The sequence below is a fragment of the Pectinophora gossypiella genome, chromosome 2 (genome assembly GCF_024362695.1).
Source record: "Pectinophora gossypiella chromosome 2, ilPecGoss1.1, whole genome shotgun sequence".
In the NCBI taxonomy this organism is placed as follows: domain Eukaryota; kingdom Metazoa; phylum Arthropoda; class Insecta; order Lepidoptera; family Gelechiidae; genus Pectinophora; species Pectinophora gossypiella.
The window spans coordinates 11,939,763-11,967,595 of record NC_065405.1 but is presented as its reverse complement, the minus strand read 5'-3'; the positions used below and the strand labels follow the sequence as shown (position 1 = coordinate 11,967,595).

The following is a 27,833-nucleotide window of genomic DNA, read 5'->3' as shown; positions in this document are numbered from 1 at the left end:
TACCACTGCTTAGATCAACTACGACAAAGCCCGAATTTTATTGTTAATGGTAAAAACAGCATTTTAAGAAAAAAATATTGTACTTATCGTTATTTATTTCCCTTTAATTAAGACGGACTGTAAAAATGGTTAGCATAATGACTATATTTCTAATTGGGGTATTTCGATTTGGGGTATTTGGGGTACAGTTGCCGTAAGATGTACTATACCCCTGTTTGATCGAGCTATACTGACCGAGCAAAGCTCGGCGATAAGTAGGTATGGGAAAAGCTGAGATAGGATGAATTGACATTAAATAGAGCAACTTTTGGAATACCAACGTATCGATGTCTAACATCATCTTTGGGTATGCGCGAAGTTGGCAAAATACCTATTTAGGTATGTAGTAACTATACCTAAATTCTATAATTTTTCTTAAAATACTGGTATACCATCCCTAACATTTACAAATATGTACCTATTTATAATAATGATAACTTAACGAAAACGTTCATTATTAAACACAGCGTAGGAACCGATTATTGTTCTTTACACATCTCATCATCTTGTTCATCAGGTACACCTCATCATCCCCACATTCAGACACAATACAGGGTTAATTGGAACGTGTAAGTACGTTCAGTGCCCTAACATAAGCAACCACTTGCCATAACAGTGCCCTAATAGGTCTGCATACTAATCCTCACCTTATAGTGTATACTTATACTTTACTACGTAAGCGCCTTTTAGAAAAAATAGTCCAATGTGATTTTTGTTAACAAAACCTCGCAATAGACAAGCTAGTTTCAGTCCAGATAAAAAATATGTGGTCTAAATTTTCACCTGGATTGAAATTACATAGTTGAAAGAAATCGAGTTGAAGAAAATCACTTCAGAATGTGATTTTTCTAAAAGGCGCTTGCGTGGTACACAGGGCACAGTTAGGACAAGTGGTTATAGATTACAGTGGGACGTTATGTAAGTGTATTGACTGTTCATATACCTAGGATCGTAGTTAGTCCGTTTGTTTTTTACTAGTTTTGATCACATGAGTTGCGGGCTAAGTGTCAGCGGGCGCGGAGGCGGGCGCAGGCGCTGGTGGTGGAGAGGCTGCGCGCGCGGCGGCAAGGGCGGCCGCGTGTCGCCTTGCCTTCAGCCGCAAGTCCGCTATGGAGGACGACCGGCACCTCGCCGCCAGCGCCGCCAGCCCCGCATACGGGGGGCATAGCGCTGCCGCCGCCGCCGCTGCTGCGCTTGCGTACTGAAATGTGTAGTGCTATAAGCTTAAATGTTCTCTAAGAACGATCGAATAATCCTAATAAAAGTCCGTTGTGTTTTTAAAGATCATTGTTGTGTTCAAACTGAAAAGTAGTAAGCCTGCTAGCTTTTGTCAGTATCGGTGAAGATATAGGTACATTAGGTAAGGCTCTCCTAAAACATGTTGTTTCGCCGTTAATTATGATAGACAGAGATTGTCATTTAATGCGAAAACTATACCTAATAAAGTTACAAAGAATCTCTGGAAGAGTTGGCGACGTCTGTACGATTTTCCTAACTATATGCTTATCACTGCTGGGGATACGGAGCATGCCACGCTGCTTCATTGCTGGTTGCAGGTACGATTTTCAAACAAATACAAAACGTGAGATCGTCTAAGAAATAGTGGGTACCTGATGTGCGGCAGCAGAGAGCAAAGCGGAGTCGAAGGGCGCGAAGGCCGCGGGCGGCTGCGGCGCGTGTGGCAGCGGCGGCGGCAGCGGCGGCGGCGCGCGAGGCCCCGGCACGGCCGACAGCCGCGGCACCGACACATACGGCGCCACGCGGCACGGCTCCAGGGGGGTGCCGCCCCCGCCGACCAACAGACCTGGCGATCATTGAAAGCCATAAGACCGAACGTCCTTTCAAAATCCGAACCACATTGTTTAACTAATGTGTCTGAAAACGCAAAACGTTAATAAAGTAACAGAAAAGTCTATAATATAGATAACGTTTCACTCCTCTCTCTCTCTCTCCTTGGCATCTATTATTCCCATCTGATGGTGGGGTCTGCCTTCTTCGTACTTTTCTTTCACTTCGCTCTATCAGACGTGTCGTTCTCGGAGACATTGCACAGGTCCTTTTTAACCACATCCGCCCATCTTGTTTTTGGTCGTCCTCTTGGTCTAAATCCTGGTATGTTTAGTTTGGCTGTAACATTACCAGTTTCACTCTTAAAAGCAAATATAAGTGATTCGATTATCCCGATACCACAAAGAATAACACGCGTGTATCATAGAATACCTATCACTGAGTTGGCGGTAAGAACTATGTGTTTAATCATGTTAATAATAGCGTAAACCTCAAGCAAAGTATAAAAGGCATATTAGAAGATAATTTGATTTTGAAATAGCTGATCCGGTTTTATCCGGAACTTTATAACTGATTTCAAATAATAGCCGAGAGCAACGGAGAAATACCAAAAAAACGCGAAAGAAACGCCCATCTAACCGAATTGTCTTACAGAACCATTTACTTTGTCGAGAGCCATGACACTTATTTAGCGGAATGAAACTGTAATTTAGAACAAGTTAATCCTCGCAGAGCCAACGATTTCATTGATCCGCCTCGATTGGCAGAGACAAACGACGGAGCCGGCTCGGGGCAATCCCGAACGCCACTTAATTAAATTGATATTTAAGTAAAGCATAATTTGCTCGTAAATTAACTCAGATTCCTTGTTTATAGCCGGCGGGCGAGCAATTAATAAATTAGCAAGGATCCACCCAACTTAAGGTGTTCGGGCTCGAGAAAGGATTCATTAATTTGATTCTCCTTCACCTTAAGACTTGCTTTTCGATTAGAACCAGTTTTGTCTTATTACAAAAGTGGATGGGGATAATTAAATGGAGTTAAGTAGGCGTCGGTAACTGGTAAGTACCTACCTATGTAAGTAGCGTGTTCATTAACGCTACCTTTAAGTATATTAGATTATGCGCAATGTAAGTATGCTGTGTCTAGAGTTGCCTAGTGTCTGCTGCTAGACAGATACTTGTAAGACATTGAAATAATGCCAGATGTATAATTTAGTCGAGAAAGGTGGATGTGAATAGGTAAGGTCGGCAGAGCGAACGGAGCCGGAGTGACGTATATGCGCGGGCCGGGGGCGGCGGCCGGGGCGCGCGGCCGGCTGTAAATCAGGGCGCTCCGGTTGCCGTCGACATTATCAAAATGGATGTTCCTCTCGCGTATGAGTTATTTCCATATTTGACACCGAATTACTTTCGCGAAGTGCCGACATAAATAGGCGTCCGGCCCGCGCCCTCGCGCGCCGCCCTGCGACCGCCGTGCATTTATTTGATTAACTCTGAGTTGTTTAATTTAATCGAATTATAAGGTGAGCCGGGCGCGGGGGGATCTCCCGCTTATTTTAAACCGTTCCGAACATCTTTACAGTGGTTTCTGCGCAATAAAATATCGCCACCCTCTCGGCGCGCGAATAACTTTACAATTTTATGAACAGGGGAACAATTAGGCGTCTGTATTCTTTTATTCTTGAATTTCGCGCCGCTACGATTGTTTTTATGACATACGCTGCTCCCCGACGAGATTCATTTCTTCGTTAAATATGAATTCTTAATTTTATGAAGATTCACTACCTACTTTTTATGATTTGTTGTAGGTAAAAGAAAATGTTTAAATTTAATTCAATAGTTAAGTTCTCAATGTTTTTTGCGATAGATATGTATCTAAGTTTTTTTTTCAATACACTTGCTCGTAAAGTAGCTCTTATTGCATTGCTTTTAGGTACATAAAGCATCTTATTAAAGCTCTAGTTCGGTAATCTAATATTACCGCACTAGTGCTTATTGATTACAGTTATCTCAATCTGTTATTCGCCATAGATACCTATCTAAGTTTTTTATAATGTAATTTCGTAAGTATTTATTGAACTCAAAATATACGAAGGCCTATAAATAATCTTAGAATGTCTATTTTAATTAAATGGAAACTATATTTATAAAAAGTTGACGAATCTGCATACGATCAAACAACGATCGAGCTGGGTGATGAAACGATTACAATGATATTTGCAAGACTTTATAATATTGCGCCGCAAACGAGCAAGCGAATCAATCTCAGCACTTAAAGGGGCATAACAACAAATAACCATTTCATTTCACTTTACATGATTGTTCTCCTGTTCGGGGGAGGGGGCACATAAGTTAATAAGACATTTAGCAGGGGACGGCGCGATTGCGTCCGAATGGCTCCCAAGGGGAATCATTTTATTCGATTCTGGCTACCGGTTTTTTTCCGCTTTACGCTCCGTTTAGCGGTTCCCGCTTGCAATCAGTGTTACCAACTGTCCGGGTTTAGAAAAACAATCCGTGAGTGATTGTTTACGAGAAACATTGCAAAAAAGGAAAAAGGCGGTTTGGTTCTGGAATTGAGTATGGGGGATAAGGGATTTTAAAAATATGTTTTCAACGAATATCTACGTAGAAATAGAACTTTGGGATTACACTTATTTATGCTAAATGGATATTTTTTATTGACATGAAGAATATAAATGAATAAAGAACCAAATAGTGTTATCAGTAAAATGCAGATAGCTATTACAGGTGAAATAGGGTTCGCCCCGCGAAAAAAGATCAAATTTATTTTATGACTGTCATCTAGTTTCACTAAAATTTGCGGGAGATCTTAACATAGCATGCAGTTTCCAGTGAAAGTTGGCAACACTCGCAATAAAGATTTTTCCTTATTCTCCGTGATTGCCGCGGCACCGCCGTCGTCTCTCGTTTCGCTATGACGATTGTAATCACACTAGAAAGGACAACCTTCGCCGCAAAACTGCAATTTGTGTGAAGAGATTACTCTCTAACATGCTGGGTCGGTTATGAAGGATTCATGATCTAATTAGTGGGCCGTCTATGGAATGGTATCGTTTGTTTGTTTAGGGTGAAATTAAAAGAGAGTGGACACGATAACAATTATATCATTACCACGTTCTGCACGTGTTATGATTCACTTTGTACACCAGCCAAAAACTCACATTCTTCATTCTTTGTGTCATGTGATTGTGATCTAAATCGTAGATGGAATATATACGTAGTTTCACTGTTTATGTGTCCCGATAAATACGCTACAAGCACATTGTCCACGACGACACGCCAAACGCAGCATACGCGACGTAACCTCTGAATCGTCTATTTTGTATCAATTCCCGGAGATCGCGGCCTGGGTCACCCGGGGCTAGAATCACAATCTTGACCGTGCACCGACGGCGGAGCGCTAAGTGCGTTGTGCAATTCCCAGAATTTATAGCCCACAGTTTTTTACCGGCCGGCGCGCGTTCCCTCGCCGTTTTAATTATTCATCCGCGTGAGTTATGGTCGAATTAAAAAACTGTTAGAGAACGACGGCGCCGCTCGCGATGTAATCGAGTTAGACGGAGTCATGCAGAATACGTAATGCATCTGGTCTGTCGAGACCAGGGATCTAACTTCAGTGCTCCTCATTTGTCTAGCCAAGTAGGGAATGCTAAAACACATATAACATTACAACAGATATGAGACTTCCGATATTTCTTATTCCCGATATTTATTAACGCGGTAAGAACCCGGTATTAATAACCGCGTAAACATCAAACAATAGGTAATGCCATTCAAGTCAGAGATCTGCTAAGAATAAAATTTTAACATAACACAATCTCACGACTATACCAATTGGGGTAGTCAGAGGAACATCCATCGCAAGATGAACTAAGTACTCACATCTCACCGAGCTTCCTGTTAGACCAATGACGAACGAACGAGCTTTCTGTTGGTTGGTAGTTGATTACAAAATTAGTTTGCTGTAGGGTTTTGTTTTGGTATTACATAAAATAAACGGTACTTGATGGGTGTTCCGTTATCTTAAAAGTTTGGAAACAAAACAAATGGCGGCATAACAAATGAAGAATAGTTTTTACTTTAAAATTAGAACACAAGATATCGAACTGTAATTAAACTAGCCAGTATTTGAAAAGGGATATTTTATTGGTAAATACCTATTATTATAAAAGTGGAGATCGTGAGATTTGCTTTTATGTATAAGTAGGTATGACGGTAAGGAGATTTTCTCTTCGCATATTTTTCGCTTAACTAAAATAATACAGCCGAAAGTAAACGATTTCGTGGAACCTTTGTGACTTTTCTACGGTACCTCGGTCGGCACTTTTGGAATTGCTGGACTAACCATTCCAGGTCCGTTTCTCACCTATATATGTCTGCTTTACAGTAATGCTTCGCCACAAGCAATACACTACCTCAATACAGCGCAGAAACACAATTTAGCACAACTTGTACAACTTCCACGCGAGTAGATTCATTGCGATTACAGCAGCGGTTGCCAACTCGCTCAACGTTCGAAATCATTTGCAACTTGGTTTCAACTACATTAAACCAACGATGCAACTCGAATATAAATTGCAGACATAAAAACATTTGTATCTATTAAAATGTTATGCAAATGTGACGCGTAATTGATTGTGGGGACGCGATAATTTGCAGTTATGCAGTTTTGTTAAGGGACCATTGTGGTCGAGCGTGCTAAATGTGAAGATGTTCTCAGAAGTAGATATGGGTGGAGATGTTAGACATTTTATTGTGGGCTTACTCTATATCTTTATAAAGTATACGTATATTAAAGTATATTAAAGGACCGTTTTGTTATTAAGATTAGGAAGTAGATTCAATGAGGACTTTCCAATCGACGTTCGCCAAAAACACGATAGACGGTTGTTAAGTTTTTTTTCGTTTAGTAAGTAATATCATGGCAAACTGTTGTCTCTCGATTTCTCCCGTAAAGGGCGCAGATACTTTATAAAATCAATCAGAGATACCAGATACAATAGACCGAATAGATCTGCGTTCCGGCGTTTGAAACGTTAAGCAATTACGGATTGTAAGTGGGATATAAGTAAATGTCTACGTACCTTTATGCATTTGGCTCTCGTGTTTACGACACTTGGCACGTCTATTCTGGAACCAGACCTGTAGAAAGATAATTGATTCAGCTTTATTTATTCTTTGTAAAATACTAACGACTTTGCAGAGCAATAAATGAATATAAAAATAATAAAATGTTCGCCCGGGTTTAACTCGTATGTAGCACTTTGTAAGCGTAGCAATGGCGTAGCCGGTCGTAGCTTGCTACGCCCACGTAGTATGCAAAATATATTTAGATACAAATTACATTGTTTCCTTTTTTTCAGTTGCTTGATGCCTTATTCCTAACAGGGTAGACAGATACAGATGTATCGGTTATTTTATCAGTCGCACACAATGAACGTAACATCTACCACTAGTAGTGCGAATTTTAGAACAACAAAAAGTTCTGTAGTACATAGATAGATAGATAGATAAAATACTTTTTGAGCACAATGGACACAACATACAGAGATAAGGACAACATATACAGAAAAGCACAACAGGCGGCCATAGTCCTGTCTCCTGTACATTAACTATATTAAAGTTTATTTTTAATACATTAAATGAAATGTATGTTAAAGTTCGATAGTGTTGTGTTGTTGTTAGTTCGTGAGTTGTTTTGTATGTTCAAAGCAAATGGAATTCTATTGTCTGGTTACCCCGATGGGAAATAGGCGTGAGTTTATGTATGTTAAAGTTCTTTACTGACTGTTTTTATAACCATAATACTGATAATTTTTTACATAACGTTTAGCACAACCAGTTTGTCAGTGTGTAATTGACACATAAACATGTGCGTTGAATTCAGTCGGTGATTGCAACACAAACAGGGGGTCGCAATCCGGTCGAGACGGCGATAATCGGGTTACACAAATGTACAGTCAACAACGGCGATTTGAATCACCTGCCGACGTATTACAGCTCAAAATCCAAATGTTTATTTATTTCTTATTACAAAAAAGTCGTCAAGAACGCTAACTAAAATTACTTAACTTAGAACCCACACTGAGTCAAACTTGGCCCAAAAGTGCCCATGACACAAGCAGCGTTACCGCGCTGGATTGCCGCGGACAACCTCTGAGCCAAGTAAGACCCTCAAAACATGTGAATATTGGATAGAATATTTACATAAGACCGCTTGTGCTTCGTTTGTCCGACCAAGTAGCCAATGCCATCTACGGAAAATTTTCAATAATCTATGTCGAAAAAAAACTGATATTTTTTCCTTTTGTAACATACATACAAACTAAATATCACGCCTATTTCCCACTGGGGTAGGCAGAGACACCACTCCTGACACATCACTTTCGCTTCTACATTGTTTTAAGTTTAAGCGGTTATTATCATAATTAAAGCACATAATAACGGGTTCTTACCGCGTTAAAATGGGGATATGAGACTCCCGATATTTCGACACTGTTGCAAGTGCCATGATCACGGGATGACTAATATCGGGAGTCTCATATCCCCATTTAAACGCGGTAAGAACCCGTTATTATGTGCTTTAATCACTTTCGCTTCCTCCACTCACATCAGCAGTCATGCATGCTCGCCGGTTTAGAGTACTCTTGACCTGGTTTGTAACTATCATATATTATTATGTTGTGCCTTACGTCGTACAATCGCGGGTTCCAATCCCAGGTCGAACTCTAAACCATTCGAATTCACGCTTGGATCATAAATAACTGACATCACGTGGTTTCCTAACAAGTAAGATGATGCCTACCCCGAAAGGGCGGGCAACCCATTCCTTGTCAGCTACGGTTATGTCCCATAGTCTAGTGGTTAGAGCGTTAGGCTCACGATCTGGAGGTCCGGGTTCGATTCCCGATGGGGACCTTGTCGAAATCACTTTGTGAGACTGTTCCTTTGTTTGGTAAGGATTTTTCAGCCTTGGATCACCGATTGTCCGAAAAAGTAAGATGATTCCGTGCGTCAGAGGGCACGTTTAGCTGTTGATCCCGGCTATTAGCCGTTAAATACCTTCACTAACCCTCAGTGGAGCAGCGTGGTGGAGTATGCTTCATACCCCCTCCGGTTGATTGAGGGGAGGCCTGTGCCTAGCAGTGGGACGTGTATAGGCTGTTTATGTTCTATGTTGCAACTAGCGACCCGCCCCGGCTTCGCTCGGGTGCAATGCACAGGAAAAAATGAAATTATTTAGGACATCACATCAAAAATAACAGTATTTCTCCACTATTTAATGGATGTTATTATACATATAAACCTTCCTTTAGAAACACTCAATCTATTAAAAAAAACGCATCAAAATTCGTTGCGTAGTTTTAAAGATTAAAGCGTACATAGGGATATAGGGACAGAAGAAGCGATTTGTTTTATACTATGTAGTGATGTACAATAAAGAGTTATTGATTGATTGGTTAGTAAGGATGAGAAGAGCACAACGCACCGACAGCTGTTTGATACTGTGCACTGTACGGGTTGTGATTGGTCTGTGTGGCGAACAAATATGGGTGACTGCGTCTGAACCACTGATTGCATGTTGTACTTGGCAGTACTGAGACTGTGGCCGAACAGGGCTAGTAGTACGTCATATCACATAGAGATTCGCCTGTCGTCATTGAATAAAGAATTACATTGCGTATAGAACGGTAACCCCCCCGGCCATATCTCCCCTGCACCAATTCCTATCGGGCACCGAGCTACTATCCTCGGGGTCTTACACAAACAGCCTATATACGTCCTACTGCTGGGCACAGGCTTCCCCACAATCAACTGGAGAGGGCATGGAGCATACTCCACCACGCCGCTCCGGGTTGGTCGGGGTATTCAACGGATAACAGCCGGGACCAACAGCTTAACGTGCCCTCCGAAGCACGGAATCATCTTATTTTTTTCGATCAATCAAGTGATTCAAGTGCTTAACAAACAAAGGACAGTCTCGCAAAGTGATCTCTGCGATGTCCCCATCGGGAATCGCACCCGGACCTCCAGATCATGAGCCTAACGCTCTAACCACTAGACCACGGAGGCTGTTAAGGGTCGGGGTCTTACTTTAAATGGCCGTAAGCCGCTAAGGAGTAAGAGAGAGTTACGCGGTAAGGCGGCGCACGGTAAAAATGTTTTGCTGGAATACCTGGCTTCAAAAGGTATGTGCAGAGCTTCAAGTCAACTCGGAACTACAGCTTTTTAAGGTCTTAAGGACCCGTGTTACGAGGCGTATTGTACCATTCGTAGCGAGCATGATATGTTACGTCATGTACTTAAATTCAGTGTTGATGCTCGCTACGAGCGCCTTATTTCACTGTACTGACAGCACGAACGCTATTTGCCATGTACTTAATTAAGAGACTTTTTGTAATTATTTATTTTTAGTTTGGTGCAATAAAGTGTATTTGTATTGTATTGTATTGTATTGAACGCTCGCTGTGTAACACATTACATTACGCCTCGTAACACCACTCGGTACCCACCTTCAAAGATGGTTATGACGAACAGAATGAATTGGTTACCGCTACCCAATCAGTACGGTCAGTTAGTCCATAAAGTTAAAGAGGACGTAATTTGTAAAACGATCAGCATTTTCGGACCCGGCCGTACCTACAGTGTACCATTGCGTACATATTGTATGTGTATAGTGTACCCTACCATACGGCCCGGTCGCATTCATTAGTCCTGATTACATTAGACAATGCTAAACAACAAACAACGCCCGAAATTGCTATGCCTCGTTTACATTTTAAATTCACTAATTCAATAAGCTTCTTTTTTCCACTGACACATGTACTGTACAAATAAATGGAATCAAATAGTAGTATCGGGATTTTTTGTATCCAACTGTATCCCAATTGTGGTAAAGAGAGGTACACCTCACCGAGCTTTCTGTTAAAGCTTGCCATTAATAAACAAAAAAATTGTACAATAAATTATCACACACCTCTCCATGATATCCTGGGTACAAGTGTACAGGGTGTTAGTGAATCAGACCATGATTCTGAGTTGAAAATTCATAAAAATGTTAGTGTTTTTTTTCCATCGTAAAATTAATGTTTTAGTACTTGTTTTTTCCGTTCCATAAATTCCGCTTGAACTCAGAATCATGGCCTGAATCGTCAAGTTTTCGTCACTTCTTTGCTCACTGCATACTACGGATATGTAAACTCTACACTAAAATACGGTCTATTAATTTGGGGGAACAGTACTGATTCTTGTAAAGCGTTTGTAGAACAAAATAAATGTATTAGAGCCATGTGTGGTGTAGCACCAGATGAACCCTGTCGGCCTCTCTTTGATAGGAATCCTGACGCTTCCTTCAATGTATATATATGAACTGGCTCACTTTGCACACACACACAAAGATTTGTTTAAGACATCAGGAGAGATCCATGGGCTAAATCTTAGAAATCCAAATAAACTAAGACAGGAGTTAACTCCTAGAACTACAATTTATTATAAGAATTGTCATTCTATGTGTGCGAGAACATATAACGCCATTCCGTCCCATATTAAAGAGCTACCCCAACTAAAGTTTCGATCCCAACTCAAAAAGTGGTTAAAGGGGAAGCAGTTTTATAGCTTAAGTGAGTTTTTCAGTTCATAAATAGGTTTTTTTCTTTTCTTTCTTTTTTTATACAGATAAGTGTTTTTGTAATATTTTCCAGTAGTTATTATTGTATGTCACAACATGACTAAATGTGCTGAGCGCTATAAGCTTTACTTCCATCGCTATACAAACCACATTTTTGACAGTAAATTTTCATTTCATTTCATTACAATGTCACTAACACCCTGTAGAATATTAATTATAGGAGCACAGATCATAGAAACAAATGTATGTCTCTTAATAGGTATTGACACATTTAGGGTTTAATTATAATAAAATCAAAAATAGTATTCAACAACAACTTGCACTATAAAATACCTAATTTATAAGCAGGGGAATTAAACGATTATAATCGTAGTATAATCGGCCAAATTAAGAATGCCGTATCACCTGTCAAATACATAGCCCGTTGGAAGTTTTTTTGGATGGATTATAGTCACTTTACAGTTTGTTAGCTTATATCAAGCTCATATATTATCTGTCTAATCCAGGTGTTCCCAAACATCAACGATAGGTAACAGTACACCAACCAAATACTTTTCACTGAATGGTATGATATCAAACGGTTATAAATCCATGACAGTGTAATTATTTAGGTAAATCCAGAAATAAATAATTTCGCTTAGCCCTAGTGACTTTTCCACTGAAACCAATATCTGCTGACGTTAACGAACGCCAATTCACTTTGGCTAGGCTCTCTGATCCTTACAAAAATCACAACAAAAACCCAATAATGTCGCATTAAACTGACAGTTAGGTTTGACACTAGTGGAGACTTACTGCCGGGGTCAAGGTTTATCCGTTTATCCCCTTGTCCATCCATCCGGACACTTATCGACCCTATGCCGAGGTACTTAACGCCAATCGCGCTGTAACGATATATCGCCCTTAAAGCACTTGTTGGGCCGTAACAGCTAATTGCATGAATTAGTAATGACGGAGGGTAGCTGCACGTAATTAATATCGCACGTGATAATGTTTCTACTGTCATCAGTGTTATAACAAGAGTAAGTATACTTACTTCTAATGTATCCTAAGGGCGTTTTCGCAAAAGGTTTGTATGGTAGCTTAAGCACTACATCCGACATCTTCAAGTATTTTCCTTCTATCCGTCGTCACGGACTAAGAAAGACTGACAGAATAGAATAAGGAATAATATTAAGTACGTATAGAATGGGCAACTCTCCGCTCCCCACCAGCGTCTGTGCTAGGTTTACCTCACCCCCCTCGAACATGGTTTAAATTTAAATCGTGAAGGCTGCGCGTGAACCGTGGTTTTTATTTTTTATCAGTTTATACGTTCGAATTTTGAAATTGGACGTCGATGTTATTTCGTCCGATTCGAATATTTGATCTCACAATAATTGCTCGTGCTGGCTCGCCTGTACGGCGCCTATAATAATTTATTTTTCATGGTGATTGTTCATCAAAACATGCGAATAATTTGCAATTATTTTTACATTACTTTCGAAAGTCGTTAACTCGATCATAGATTCTTCATCTTCACCAAGATGTGTGTAGAGGTAGGGCTTAGTTACGACACGAGTGGTTGTTGAACTTAAGATACTACGATAAAAATATTACACATACATACATAAGATCATGCCTATTTCCAGTTGGGGTAGGCATGCACCACGGACTTCCACTTACTACGATTCTGACACACCACTTTCGCTTCTTCCTCTCTCATCAAAGACTCATGCATGCTCGCCGGTTGAGTACTATTGACCTGGTTTTCTTTAAAACATCCAGGATCTGATCGCGATATGTACGCCGAGGGCTTCCTTTTCCAACTCTACTTAAACCCGTATCATAAATCTTTTTTGTAACTTTCATTCATAAACATTCGAGTAGAGCGAAGGAAGGATAATAGAATTGCGAAAGCTGTAAAGCGAAAGTTGATGGTAGGGCTGGCAGAGGAAGACCTGGAAGGACTTACATTGACCAAATTGGAGATGTCCTTAGAAAATGTTTAGTACGATCTACTCTGAACCGGCGTGCGTGTATGAAGTGATTGATGAATGTGGAGGAAGCAAGACAAGTGTGTTAGGATAGAAGCAAATGGAATTCTATAGTCTCTTACCCCGGTGGGAAATAGGCGTGAGTTAATGTATGTGTATGATCATTCATAAAAAAGACAAGTAGATACATTACCTGAACCCTGGCCTCGCTGAGGCCCAGCCGTTGACTGAGCTCTTCCCTCATGAAGGCGTCAGGGTAGTGGGTCTCATCGAACAGTCTCTCCAACTCCCCTAGCTGTTCTAGCGTGAAGTTGGTGCGTGATCTCCGCTGCTTGCCGCTGCCGTTGCTTGCCACGCCGTTTGAAGACTTGTCACCACTCTCTGACAAAGCAACACACAACCGTACAATATATATATCTATATACAGGGTGGCCCAGAAGTTCAGGTTCAAAATGAAAAATTAGATAGAGGGGCTCATTAGCTACCAGAAACAGCCCCATGTATGTTCAGCAATTATTTACGGTTTAGGAGATATGATCCATTTTGTACCTTTTTCTAGATTTTCTACCTTACTTCAGAAATCATCATTTTGTCGCTATCCCTTTCTTAATAATTATTTAATTTTACTTTACAACTATGCCTAAGGCTGTGTACCGCTCAATCAAAGATAAATCAAAATCAAATCAAAGATAAAAAAAAAGTTATCGGAAGTCAAAATGAGAATTCGACCAAAATTGTTACAGTTGTTAAAATTTCGCCGAAGAATAATAAACACATGAGATTGTCATGGACCCTGAAAGTATTTCTAAAAACTGCTCCATTTAATAGTCTTTTAGAAACATCAAAAAAAAAGTACTAGAGAGAATGGGGGACAGTACATCTCGCTCGTACTTACGCGGTAAGACGGGATACGATAAGAATGCGATTTTTGTATGAAGTTTCCGTTGCATGACACTTCTATCGTGTGGGTTGTGAGGTGGATTACCAACTTCATCAACCTGGTGTCAGGGTTATTACCAAAGGTTCCTTGATGTGACTCATGTAACGACTACGTACCAGTAAATAGTAACCGGGACCAATGGCTTCACTTGCCTTCCGAAGCACGGATTATCTTTTGGACAATCAGGTGATCGGCCTGCTAAGTCCTAACGAAACTAGGGATCACAAAGTGATTTTTGTAATTTGTCCTCACCGGGATTCGGACCCGGGACCTCCGGATCGTTAGCACAACGCTCAATCACTGGGCCACGAAGGCCGTGTGACACACTCAAGAAACAATACACAAGGAAGATTACAAGTAGCCTATTGCTCTGAAGAAATGTATTCCAGGCAAGTACGGCAGGAATTTCTATTGGAAGTTGAAGGGTCTAAATATCGGAGACTACGCATAGGTAATCAGGTATACTTTGTAGTTTTGGTCTTTCATTTGCCTACATTTGTCACTAAATATATATTTTTAGTTAGATCAATCAATCAATTTGATCAATTTGCTCTCTGAATCTAAGCTCTATGCACACGCGGCACTGAGAGCAAATTTTTGTAATGTACGAGGTTGTATGGCCGCGTTCACATCACAGAAAAGTAGGCGAGGTATAATTTCATACAAATTTGCGATTCCCGACCCTAACTGTGTAGTTTTGTTTTAATTTTACTTATTAACGCATCGACTATCGCTTCTGTAAAAACCGGACCTGTCAAGTCTTGTTGGATAAGCGCACTCCGTGAAAACGGGATATTACATCTATCCTATCAAACAAAAATCTACCTTATTATGTAACTGTACTGCGATCGTTACTTTTATATCTGCGGGTCATAATACAGTTCGTCAAATGATTGACAAAAGATTGACCACAAACCACCGACAGAATAATGCTGACAAAGTTTAGAAAAATTGACCTTATTATTACTGTACTATGATCATAATATGAACGGGCCATATTCTGTTTGCCAAATAACCCTGGTTTTGTGGTCAATCTTTTCACAAACTGTATACGACTTTACAAATAACGATCACAGTGTAGTAATAATAAGGAAAATTTTTCTTTGAATCGTAAGTTATGATTGACGAATGATTGAAGGATGTAATATCGCTCTAACGCTAGGGATATGATGATTAAGAAAATCAACTAACTAGGTAAGTACCACGTTTTAAGTGCAACGTAGAAAGTGTAACTAATGAAACTGAATTATGGCCGATCACGATCGCCACTTAGCAGTAAATATTTATAAAGGGGATCCGGAGATGTAGTAATGATATTAGAAACATATCTTTAAATCAACGTTTCGTATGAAGCTCCCTGCATCCCCAGGGTACTAAGTGTGGGGTGATGGAATTCTTATAGGGTATAATTTAATTTATTATAAGTGTACGTTTTACCTGTTATTATTAAATTTAACAGAACCCAAATTGCAGTTTTTATAGGAATACTAGTATTAGAATAAACTATAATAAAATGTAATAATTATTATGACGGGGTTATGTTCCGTGTAAACTCGCAAAGAGAAAATTACGACGGGATTTGAACCCGCTAGCTCTTCTGAAGCCGGGACGAGGGAGTTAACTATTACACCACCAGGTTCTCATCCTATATCGTCCCAATTTTCAATCTATATCGTTCTTTAAACCATACTGCACACTAAATGTAACAAGATAAATAAACCGCTACGCGTATAATCAAATTGTCGCGCGCTATGGGTTTCCCATGTTACGGCCGCATTCCGAGCTCCCCATTTGTCCGGCCAAGTAGTTAATGCCATCTGCGGCAAATCTACAATAAGTCACGTCAAAAAAGAACTCGTATGTTAGAGGTGTGAATGTAAGAACTCATACACTCAATGATCACAAGCGTCTAGGTAGCCAATAGCCAGTAGCGAAACTGATGTTGAAAATTTGCTAGGTAATGCAATGTCCATACCAAAGAAAAATAAACCTTATATCGGTATTGGAGTCCATACTAACGCATACGCATTTGGACCGCGCGTAGTGTGCTTTATTTTGATGACGCGCAGATGACGTCAGCGTACGTGGCTAGTGGGAGCAAGACAGCGCACGACGCTAGCGGAACTTACACGTTGACAGAAGAGACGACTCAAGTGTTATTCGAAGCAATTTACCAAATTGAAAACCTTCCATTTTATACAGCAATTATGTAAATGGAGGATTATTCGGGCGTGGGCGGCGCCCCGGGCCACTCCCGGTACCCCCTTCCTCAACTCCTTAGCCCAAACGACCTGCCAAGTGATTAATTGTCCAACGATCCTGAATACCCCAGCTAAACTCCCCGATTTATTTGATTGAAAAGACTTCCGGATATCCATTAAGGGCTTATTCCTCCGAGGGACATCTGAAGCGAGATCGTGTTAATCCTTGTTCATTAAATTAATTATTAGTTTAATAGGTGTAATAGACCGAAGCTTAAGGAATCTTTTGTTGTTTTCGGAGCTGGTTTGGTAAAATTTAGGTTATTATTTTATCATATTACGTCGTTTTCCCTTTTGCCCGCATACACCAAGATTAATTAGTTAATCATTTGAAGCATAGGTCTAAAAACGCTTTAGAAATAGTTCAACCTGTATTGACGAAATATTCGGTGGTTTCCCTAAGACAAGATAACAGCCCTGTGGTTTAAAAAAACTTCATAAATTGTCAGACACGCGGGAATACGGCGCAAGGCTTAGCGCACGGTCTAAGCCGCATAATAATAATAAAATTGTGTATTTTGGAAATATAGGCCTAATTATTAGTATACAAATGAACTAAGTAGCACCCGTGACTTCGTCCACGTAGACTTCGATTATCAAATAAAAAATATAGCTCATATCAGCTCACGAATAACGTACCTTTCAAAAAAAAAATCAAAAAAAAAAGAATAAAATAATATATATAAGGTCAAAGAATTTTCAAAAGCTTTTCTAGTTCCAGAGACTAAACTTCCTACAACAAACTCACAAACTCAATCTCTTTATAATGTTAGTGTACTTAGGTAGGTGGAGATAATAGACCATTGGTATAATAAGGAATATAATTATCTTAGATGGGGTTTAGTGTGCCCGGGATGATAGATAAGCAAGACCCATAAATACCCTCGACACCTCAAATTATTTTCAAAGCAAAATATAAAATTCTCGCGAAAACTAATGTTTTAATAAATATACAGATATCGCACACTTCCAATAACAGGCACTGCAGCAACGTGGTGGAGTAAGTTCCATACCCCCTCCAGTTGAGGCTAGACAACCTTTTTTAGTATCAATATTTATATGATAACTGTGTAAGAAGTGACTGAGTGACTGTGTGTGTGTGTGTGTGGTTTTCTTGAGACTTGTTTCCTTCTTTACTTTAGATGAAGTCTAAAACGGGAAGCTGCATTAAAACATTGAGGTTTTAATTTGAATATGTTAATAAATCTAAACAAACAAAAATGCTCTTGCTTACAAAATGCTCGAGCTATTTTGCCGTCGGGAATCCGCGCCGCCGCCGTCACAGCTTCCGTCGGAATACAACAGGTAATTTGAACTAGATAAGAGAGCCTTTATATAGGCACTTAAGTATTGCAAATGAATAGACTAAACAGAACAAGAGACTCACCGTGCTTATCATCATCATCGTCGGCTTCCTTCTTGCAATGCGCGGGTTCAGGCGACAGCAGCCAGTTGCGGGGCTTCTTCGCCGGCGGCGGGCGGTCCTCGAGCGCGGTTATGTCCACCTCTTCGTCCGCCTCGTCCTCTCCGGGCTCCGGCGGCGGCGCCGGCGCCTCGCCGCCCTCCAACGACTTGCTCACGAAGTCCGCCAGCCGCTCCATCACCATTACTGCCGGCAGCACGCGGCCGCGCGGCGCCCGACACCGACACGCGACACACTGCAGCGGAGGCGGTCGCACGCCCACACCCGCGACACCCGCACACCTCCCGCGCCGACCCACGGCTACACGTTCAAAGGTCGACAGTCGCGTACAGAGCGGAGAAGGCGGGCCCGGCCCCGCCCGTCGCGCGCACGCGTGCGGCGCGCCGCGCGCCCCGCGCCGCATAACACGCCTACATTATCGTTATACTGAACATGAATTTTTAATACAGTCCTTTGGTGTTTGTGTACGGATGTAAATCGGAGGGCCACGAGTGGTGATTTTGGTGATTTGGAATAATTGAGTGTTGTCAACGAGTCCCCCGCTGTGTCGTCCCGCGAACAGGTAACTTTATACAAATAATAAGCTTATCCTTACGTCATTTATTTATTGATATACAAAAGCTACCTATCGAAAATCCCTAACGCTACATACTAAATACAATATAATATTAAAATTAAGTTCATCTATAATAATATCGTAAAAACGTTAACAATTTTTAGAAAATATTCTAGCAAACATCACGGTTTTATATCTTGCGTTTTAGGTAAATACGGAACATGACGTCAATTTTGTTTCACACTTAAGATTGGACTTAATTTTTTCAATAACATCGCTAAAGAAAATTAACCTACCGTAAAAAAATAAATAAAAAATACCGAGTCCAAAAAACAAAGGTGTAATAAAAAACAATGTTCATTATCGCATTAGGTACCTTCCGAAAAGTATAAATTTGAAAAGAGTTGATCCCACAAGTAAATGTGTCCAGTTTTAAAAGTTTAAGTACTTACATCAGTATGATAACCCTTACACCTTTACGACTACCACAGCCACTTTAGCTCATGCAATCAACCCTTAAGTCCGAACTAAATGATAGCAGCATTGATAGCGAATCCAAGGCGGAATTTATCGTTGGGATGGTTCAGAAGCGCGGAGATAGCGCAGGATAGTTGCGCGTTTTTACCGCCGAGAGCGCGTTGGAGCGTGGCGCCCACCAGGCCGTCAGAATCGATGGAAGCTCGCGCCGTCCAGAAGTCGCTGCGCCATTCATATGCCAATGTACCCAGTGCACGGCGGATTGCAAATCCGACCTGAGCAAACAGTCAACTACGTTAAGAAACGAAGAGTAGAAGATCACTTGGAATTTGTTCTTTAGCTTAAGTCAAGCCGTTAATTCAGTGGTAATTAACTCATACTGAATATAAGGGAATTTAAAATAAAGACGACCTCTTCGTCCAAATTTACTGACACCAGGGGTGGTAATAAACTAATCTCATCTGAGACTGCCCTCAAGATCATGCTCAAGTCCCTGTTAAGTATAAGAACTGTCACATTGACATGACCTTGATTGACAACACAATCATCAACTCTGGCAAATTGACAAAATACTATCTGTAATTACCTAAGTAATGGAATTTGTATGAAAGACGCAGGGGTGCCATAGGATTTTATTGCGATACATCAAACTTTTGATAATCATCTTCATATAAGTACCTATGTCTCTATCCATCGCCTTTATTTGTAAGAGGATAGATGCGTTTGACTTTCATAAAGACCTATAGCTGAACATCGAAACAATGATTTTAATGTCAGTCTAACCACACAGTAGGTAGGTAAGGTACCAACCTCAAGCATAGCAGCGACGGTGAGGAAAGGTTTGATATTCCGAGCGTAGCATACATCGACGCCTCGGTTGCCGAGAGTGGCGCTCAAAGAGTTCTTGGGGTCAGCATAGCGCGCCGCCCCTGACGCTGAGCTCAGCTCCGAGTGCCCACGAGCCACTACTTCCCCGCCCAACGATACGTTCTTCGTAATTGACTACAAATTCGAAAACAGAAAATAATATAACGCACAAAAGAAAATTAAGATGCTGATTTTTTTTAAGAAACCTATAATACAATAACATAATGCATACCTGCAAGAAATGTAGAGCAATGAATTCCCGATTGACCGCTATGACGGACGCAGTGCAACTGTTAAAGTAGGCGTCGAATATACTCTCGAAGCTGTAAAGCTCTCCATCAGCGATTTGGGCCACCACGGTGGCACGGGTCCCTTTCGTTGGACCCACGCGTACTTCACAGCTTAACTGCCCTCCCGGGGCTGCTTCCATCACGAAGTAGGGCGGAGTCGCCGGCTTGGCGGGGTCCACGTACGACAGCAGCAGCTTGTATCCGCCTGGTGACACCGAGCTGAACGACAACGTGTGGCCCAAAATCCAATTATTCTTCGAGCTCTGCTTTACTGACACGGACCCACCTTCAAAACATTGGGGTAACCTGTACCGAGCAGCGTTGTGGATGTAACGGAGAAGGCCAGGGTTTGTAGCTCCGCTGGGCAAGTCGTCTGGGCCCTTCTGTTCGCCCAATCGTCCAGCTCGGGAGCCTGTCACGCCAGCGCCGGTTTTCCCCCGGTCGCCCGTGGATCTTTTAGATCCATCAGGGCTTCGTCGTCCACCTCTCTTCGGCAGCGGAGCATCCCCGCCGCCGTACTTGTCCTGCGCCAATGCTGTCGGACATGCTGGTCGAGGGGAATTCGCAGAAGACGCAGGATTCGACTCACTATTCGCGTAAATCGTCTCGAAAATCCTAAGCCGAAACAAATTAGCTAACGACACTGATAAAGAAGATTTTTTCTGGGATGTATCTGAATGCATTGTTATATAATGGTATCAAAATATTTTCAAGTGAACGTTGAAATTATATGTAAAACGTTGAGTTTGACGTTTATGGTTAGATGTGACATAATTACGCAAAACTTTTGAATGTAGAATACGAGTGAAGATTACAATATCACAATTATAACGTTTAAACATAGAGCAACACGGACCTCCGCGGACCGGAGGGGAGTTGGCATACATAATCTTCACATAATCGAACTAAAAATTGGGACCACAAATTTTGATTTGGCTTCAAACGAGCTTTTCTATTGCGAGGTTTTATTCAAAAAATCAATATGATTTTAATAATACGCTTTCGTGGTTTTGCCATAGAGCAACACAGACCTCCGCGGACCGGAGCGTTTAAAGGTTACAGTCTCAACGTAATAACTCTTTCTTCATCATAATTTCGTATTCTATGATGCACTTTTCTCAAGGGATAAATAATCCTAGAAACATTGCAAGATATAGAGATTGATGGTAATAAGTTCTATTGTATGTGCTCTCTAAACATAGAGTAACACGGGTTTTTAACGGACCGCCTAGGTACAGTACATATAATGCAAAAATTGATTTTATTACAAGTGTTCGATTACTTAAAGTGTATGATGACATAACATATTATACAGCCTATATAATATACGTCCCACTACTTGGCACCCTCCCCGCAATCAATCGGAGGGGGCATGGAGCAGGAACATACTCCACCACGCTGCTCCACTTCGTGATGGTGGTGTTTTTACGGCTAGTAGCAGGGACCAACAGCTTAACGTGCCCCCCGAAGCACGGAATCATCTTGATGTTTGCTGTCGTGATTCAAGCCTGCAATGTCCTTGCCAAACAAAGGACAGCGTAGGAAAGTGTATTATATCTAAGATTATTATTTTAAAATAAACACGTTACATATATTAACGAAGTTTTATTTAAAACAAGAACAACTTCTTCTATCGTGTGGGTTGTGAGATGAATTACCAACCTCATCAACCCTGGTGTCAGGGTTATTATTGAGCCACCAAAGGCCCCTGACATGGCTCATGTAACGATTACTCACTTACATCAGTAAGTAGTAACCGAGACCACCGCCTTAACGTGCCTTCCGAAGCACGGATCTTTTTACCTTCAGACAATCAGGTGAACAGCCTGTAATTTCCTAACCAAACTGGGGATCACAAAGATGATTTTTGTGATATCCCAAGTAGCAAACAAGAATTGTGATTAAGTCATATATGTCTAAACTTTAGCTAAAGTGAGATTTATCCAAATCAAATAGGACTTATTAGGACTTCATAAATTCTTTTCCTTCTTTAATACTATATAGTTTTCAACAAATCCTACTTTAGATAATTTAGAATACACAAAACCAAGTTAAGTATTCTCAAAACTATTTAGTCTTATCTCAGCCTACTGTTAAGTCTAAAAGTATATTTTTACTTTACTCAGATTATTTGAAGGCTCACTTAATACTAAATTGATTTACTGAAGTATCAGTTTAGTCTTGTAAAGTAAAAAATGAATTGCCTAGATATACTTAAGGCAATTTTAATACTAAGCTTTGAGATTAGATTAGTTAAGATTATTTGTTGCTCTTATACAAGACTGTTTTATTCGTTTTTGACTACAATAAGTAAAACATAAGAAAAGTCTATTCACTGGACGATAAAATCGAAATAGAAGCAAGCAGAAAGATGGACGAAGTTCAAAAAATAAAAAGATCTGGTGGTTTTCGAATGCAGAAAATTAAATACAGAAAATTAACCTGTGATAATGCACATCCTACTGTTTTTGTTAGCGATGCGATATCTTCTTCATTGCTATCAATTTTTTCTATCGATTAGTATAACACAATCATTCAATTTTGTCAAAAAAATCGTAAGTTCCTGTTTTTCAATTCCGAACCAGCGTGTGGCGGCCCAGGTACCTACGTCTCGCACAAATCTTCTCAAAAATGATTAAACTAGTCTAACCTAGTCTAAGCGCACGGCAACACTACACCATGAAAAATCGAGTTTTATATTAAAAACCTGCTAAGTTCAAATTTAAAAGTAGGTACCTATTAGTCTAATAATAAATAAATACTTTTTTTTCTTCTTTCATTCTTTCTTTTAATAATTTTAAAAATGTACCTATTTTTAACAAAGTTTCATTGACAATCATAAACATATCTATTTTAAGTTTTGTATATGGTAAAATGCATTTAAAGTGGGCATTAGATTCGCTTCCAATATTTTTTTAGCTTGATAAAGTCATCGGGAACTTGGTCGCCATTTTTAACAATAATGTTTTTGGTGGAATTAGAAACTACCGTGCACACGCACGTCGTTAATCAAATTGCAAGGGTTCTTCGTGTATACAATATTCAACGGATACTCGTTAATTTTTACAAAAATCACATTGTATCCGTTGGCAATTAGAAGCGCGGTGATCGTACCAACTTTGCGTCAGCGAACCATGTACCTATGAGAATGTATGCGCGGTGACTCGTTAGCAAATTGAGTTTGTTTGTAACTAAAAAACTTTGCTAACGATAATATTGAACTTGGCTCTCATTTCACATTTATGTTTTTGATTGGATATCATTACTTTTTGTAGGTAAGTACATATCCTCGTAACGCGTGGGTCCTTTTAAAAGGACAAATTCAAAACAAAAGTCGACTTTATAAAAATAAAATATTTGAATACCTATTAAACTTGTTTAAGATTCACGTTAAGTTAAAAAAAATATATGCCAGTAAAATGGATGAGAGTTGTGTTGTATCATGGGCGAAAATCTGACAACCTATCACCGCTAAACACATGTTCCAACTTGCTTACCTACCCTCATAGTACTTGTCGAATGTGGCATCAAGTGGTTCCATGATCACTTAGTGCTCTGCCTACCCCGATAGGGCATATAGGCGTGATATGTTATGTTAAGTTAATCTACATACCTACCACAAAAAGACCGGCTGTCATGAGTTTTGATTACTTACTGATTCTTACATCTATAGTTAGGTACAGGCACTAATTAGGTATTTATGTTAAGCGTTCATAATAGAATCTAATTATTTAAAAGTTGCTAGTTTTTTTTTCCTTTGTATTCATCTAATTACCTATCTGCATACCAAATTTTAACTTTCTAGGTCATCTGCAACTGGGTTAGAGTTTTGATGTATAGGTCAGTCAGTCAATGATAAAAATGAGGATTTTTGGATATTAATATCTAAATAACCGTTTGAGATAAGCTTATGAAATTTAGAACACATATGTATGTTGCAAGTCTCAATATATGAGCCAAAGGGTATAGCGAGGTAAGGAAGACGAAATGGCCCCCATGGCCCATGACGGAATTATCATTTGTATTGGTATTGGCACTCTAAAAGAATACGAAATGTAAGGTCGTTGACCCCTGACCTTGACCTGTCTTTGAGATATTCGAGAAAGTTCGTACGCGCGCCGAGTTTTTTCAAAATTTTTTTTCCGAAAAACTATAAAAGCTAGAAGGATGGGACCAATTGCGTATAATTAGGGATACTTTGAAAAATATTCTGAATTTTTTTCAGAGTTCTGGTGAAATGACAACTGTGCAAAATAATTAAACAAAATATAAATATATTTTTTAGTACTGTTCTATTATGTTTACCGCGCCAAAAAAAATATATAATACTCTTTGATTTATATACTTACACCACACAAAAACTGATCAAAATCAAAGAGGCGCTTCTTGAGTAATTATGAATTTACTTAGTGTGCGTACGGCTGGTAGGAACTAATTAAAGAGGTCGTTTTTAGATTAATTATTATAATTACATGTTAAACAGAATTTTAATCATCATCATCACTATTTTCATTTATTACAACATTGATTGCATCATTTGAAAATATTTTCGACAGAATTTCAGCAGGACGTAAAATGCGAGATAGATATCTCGCATGAGCTAAATAATATAATTATTACACTTGCGATATATGAAAATCGACTTGCGAAAATCGTATTTTGGGCAAAAGAAAACCCATTTATGCAAACTGTTTACAATCTGTACTACGAACGGGTTTATAGTTGATTTTGCTGGGCCAATTTATGGTACGGAAAATGATGCCACTATTATGAAGAAAGTGCTACAGGATGCTAAACTTAAAACTCTAGTTCGTAGTACAAATTGTAAACGGTTTGCATAAATGGGTTTTCTTTTGCCCAAAATACGATTTTCGCAAGTCGATTTTCATATGCCGCAGGTGTAATAATTATATTACTTAGCTCATGCGAGATATCTATCTCGCATTTTACGTCCTGCTGAAATTCTGTCGAAAATATTTTCAAATGATGCAGTCAATGTTGTAATAAATGAAAACAGTGATGATGATGATGATTAAAATTATGTTTAACATGTAATTATAATAATTAATCTAAAAACGACCTCTTTAATTAGTTCCTACCAGCCGTACGCACACTAAGTAAATTCATAATTACTCAAGAAGCGCCTCTTTGATTTTAATCAGTTTTTGTGTGGTGTAAGTATATAAATCAAAGAGTATTATATTTTTTTTTTTGGCGCGGTAAACATAATAGAACAGTACTAAAAAATATATTTATATTTTGTTTAATTATTTTGCACAGTTGTCATTTCACCAGAACTCTGAAAAAAATTCAGAATATTTTTCAAAGTATCCCTAATTATACGCAATTGGTCCCATCCTTCTAGCTTTATAGTTTTCCGGAAAAAAAATTTTGAAAAAACTCGGCGCGCGTACTAACTTTCTCGAATATCTCAAAGACAGGTCAAAGTCAGGGGTCAACGACCTTACATTTCGTATTCTTTTAGAGTGCCAATACCAGTACAAATGATAATTCCGTCATGGGCCATGGGGGCCATTTCGTCTTCCTTACCTCGCTATACCCTTTGATACGTTTATGTGATATAGTTTTTGATTTATGAGGGGGTCAAAAGTGGCTCCAGATGGTTCATGTAATATTACACACGGTGCGGCTCGCCAGTTCTATTTCTTGAACTTGGCTTGACACGCTACCGCGTGTCTAGATACTTTTCTTTCTTCTTTCATTTCATTATTTCTTTTAATAATTTTAAAAATGTACCTATTTTTAACTAAGCTTTATTCACAATCATAAATATATTTTAAGTTTTGTGTATGGTTAAATGCATTTAAAGTGAGCATTAGATTCGATTCCAATATGTTTTTAGCTTGATAAAAGTCATCGGGAATTTGGCCGCCTTTATTACCAATAATGTTTTTGGTGGGATTAGAAACTACCGCGCACACACACGACGTTAATCAAATTGCAAGGGTTCTTCGTATATACAATATTCAACGGACACTCGTAAATTTTTACAATAATCACATTGTTTCCGTTGGCAATTAGAAGCGCGGTGATCGTACCTACTTTGCGTCAGCGAACCATGTAGGTAACCTATGAGAATGTATGCGCGGAGACTCATTAGCAAATTGAGTTTATGTTTGTTAGTTCCATTTCTGATAAATATTAAACAATTAAGTAAATCACATTCCTATCCAAGTAAGAACTTAGCATAACAATATTGTTTATCTTCCACGAGTCGAAAAACTTACCTCTTAAACAAACATACTTTCCATACGTTTTAAAAGCTCGTTCGATTTTAATTGTTACTTGTTACATAGCTAATTCTGGCACAAAATAAACAAACATGATTTTACGACAATACTTCACTAAATCAAAATAGAGGATAACTTTAGATATAAGAGTTTTAAGTAGGAATTCACTAAATACTTTTTGTCTTAAGTGGGTATACTCCTAGACAATTGAAGTAAAATTTATCTTAACTAGTACTTGATGAAGTGCAACTTGACATTACTTTTCTAAACTGATTCTTACGAAATCAATTGTTTCTAAAGTCTTACTTCATTTAGAAAAATATTACTTAACGCCATTTTGCACTTACGGGACGAAAACAAGTAATTTTTTTTGACAATATTATCGTCAAAAACTGAAGTAAATTAATATAATATTTCTGTTGTAGTAACAATTACTGCGTTCAGCTGTCACATATTAATAGAAAATGAATTTATCTGTACCATATGTCACCATTTTTTTTATTTGCTGAATAATCAATACAAATTTTATTATTATTTTTCTGGTATATTCAAGGCCCTTCTGTTTTTTAACACTTTCTATCGATTTTACACGAGAAACAATCATGCGTTTATAATTTCCTGTATGTGAAACGGCGGAATAACCTTTTGTTAAAATAACAACTAGTATTTTAGTCGCCATTTTCTTACAGACTTCATTTCTTGTGTTAATGTAAATGTTCGCCATTATATTCTAAAATAAAGACGCGTGAAGTAAAAATCGTTTTAAGTATGACCTGAAGTTTTACTTCGTTAAGTTACAATTGACTCAGTGCAATTCAATCCTATAGTCTTAACTAAGTATTGTAGATATCTTCAAGTATACATTCTTGGTATTAAGTGATACTACAAGAATTCTAAGTTTAGAATACGCAAGAACATTGTCTAAAGTAGGGTTTAAGTCTGACTTAGCGTTGTCTTAAGTCTGTCTTGTATAAGAGTTAAAGTATGTGCCCACTTTTACTAAACTGTGTCTTCAAGATATCTTGAGGGATATCTTGGAGACATATAAGACTTATCCAAGACAAGGGCTTGATTTAGTCTACTTGCCTTCAAGATATCTACAATTCTCTTTTAAGACAATCGGTTGCTACTTGGGATGTCCCCACCTGGATTCGAACCCGGGACCTCCGGATCGTGAGCTCAACGCTCAACCACTGCACCACAGAGGCCGTTAGAACAACTTATACCTCATGATAACCTTCAAACAAAACAACAACACTATCTATTAGGTAACAGCAACATAACAACAATTAACATACTTGTACAAACTGA

The 27,833-nt window shown here is 39.3% G+C and overlaps 2 protein-coding genes across 2 annotated transcripts; both read right to left on the bottom strand.

The window, feature by feature from the left end:
- Positions 1-1,039: 1,039 nt before the first annotated feature.
- LOC126373417 (short stature homeobox protein 2-like) lies at positions 1,040-18,265 on the bottom strand. Its single transcript, XM_050019578.1, has 5 exons — positions 18,046-18,265; positions 13,651-13,838; positions 6,938-6,995; positions 1,650-1,843; positions 1,040-1,240 (listed from the first exon to the last, which is right to left on the bottom strand). The coding sequence occupies exons 1-5, from the start codon at positions 18,263-18,265 to the stop codon at positions 1,040-1,042; spliced, it is 861 nt and encodes a 286-aa protein (XP_049875535.1).
- Positions 18,266-19,164: 899 nt separating this feature from the next.
- Positions 19,165-20,954, bottom strand: LOC126375591 (mitochondrial import receptor subunit TOM40 homolog). The gene is made up of 3 exons (XM_050022596.1): positions 20,214-20,954; positions 19,925-20,116; positions 19,165-19,389 (listed from the first exon to the last, which is right to left on the bottom strand). The coding sequence occupies exons 1-3, from the start codon at positions 20,952-20,954 to the stop codon at positions 19,165-19,167; spliced, it is 1,158 nt and encodes a 385-aa protein (XP_049878553.1).
- Positions 20,955-27,833: the final 6,879 nt, after the last annotated feature.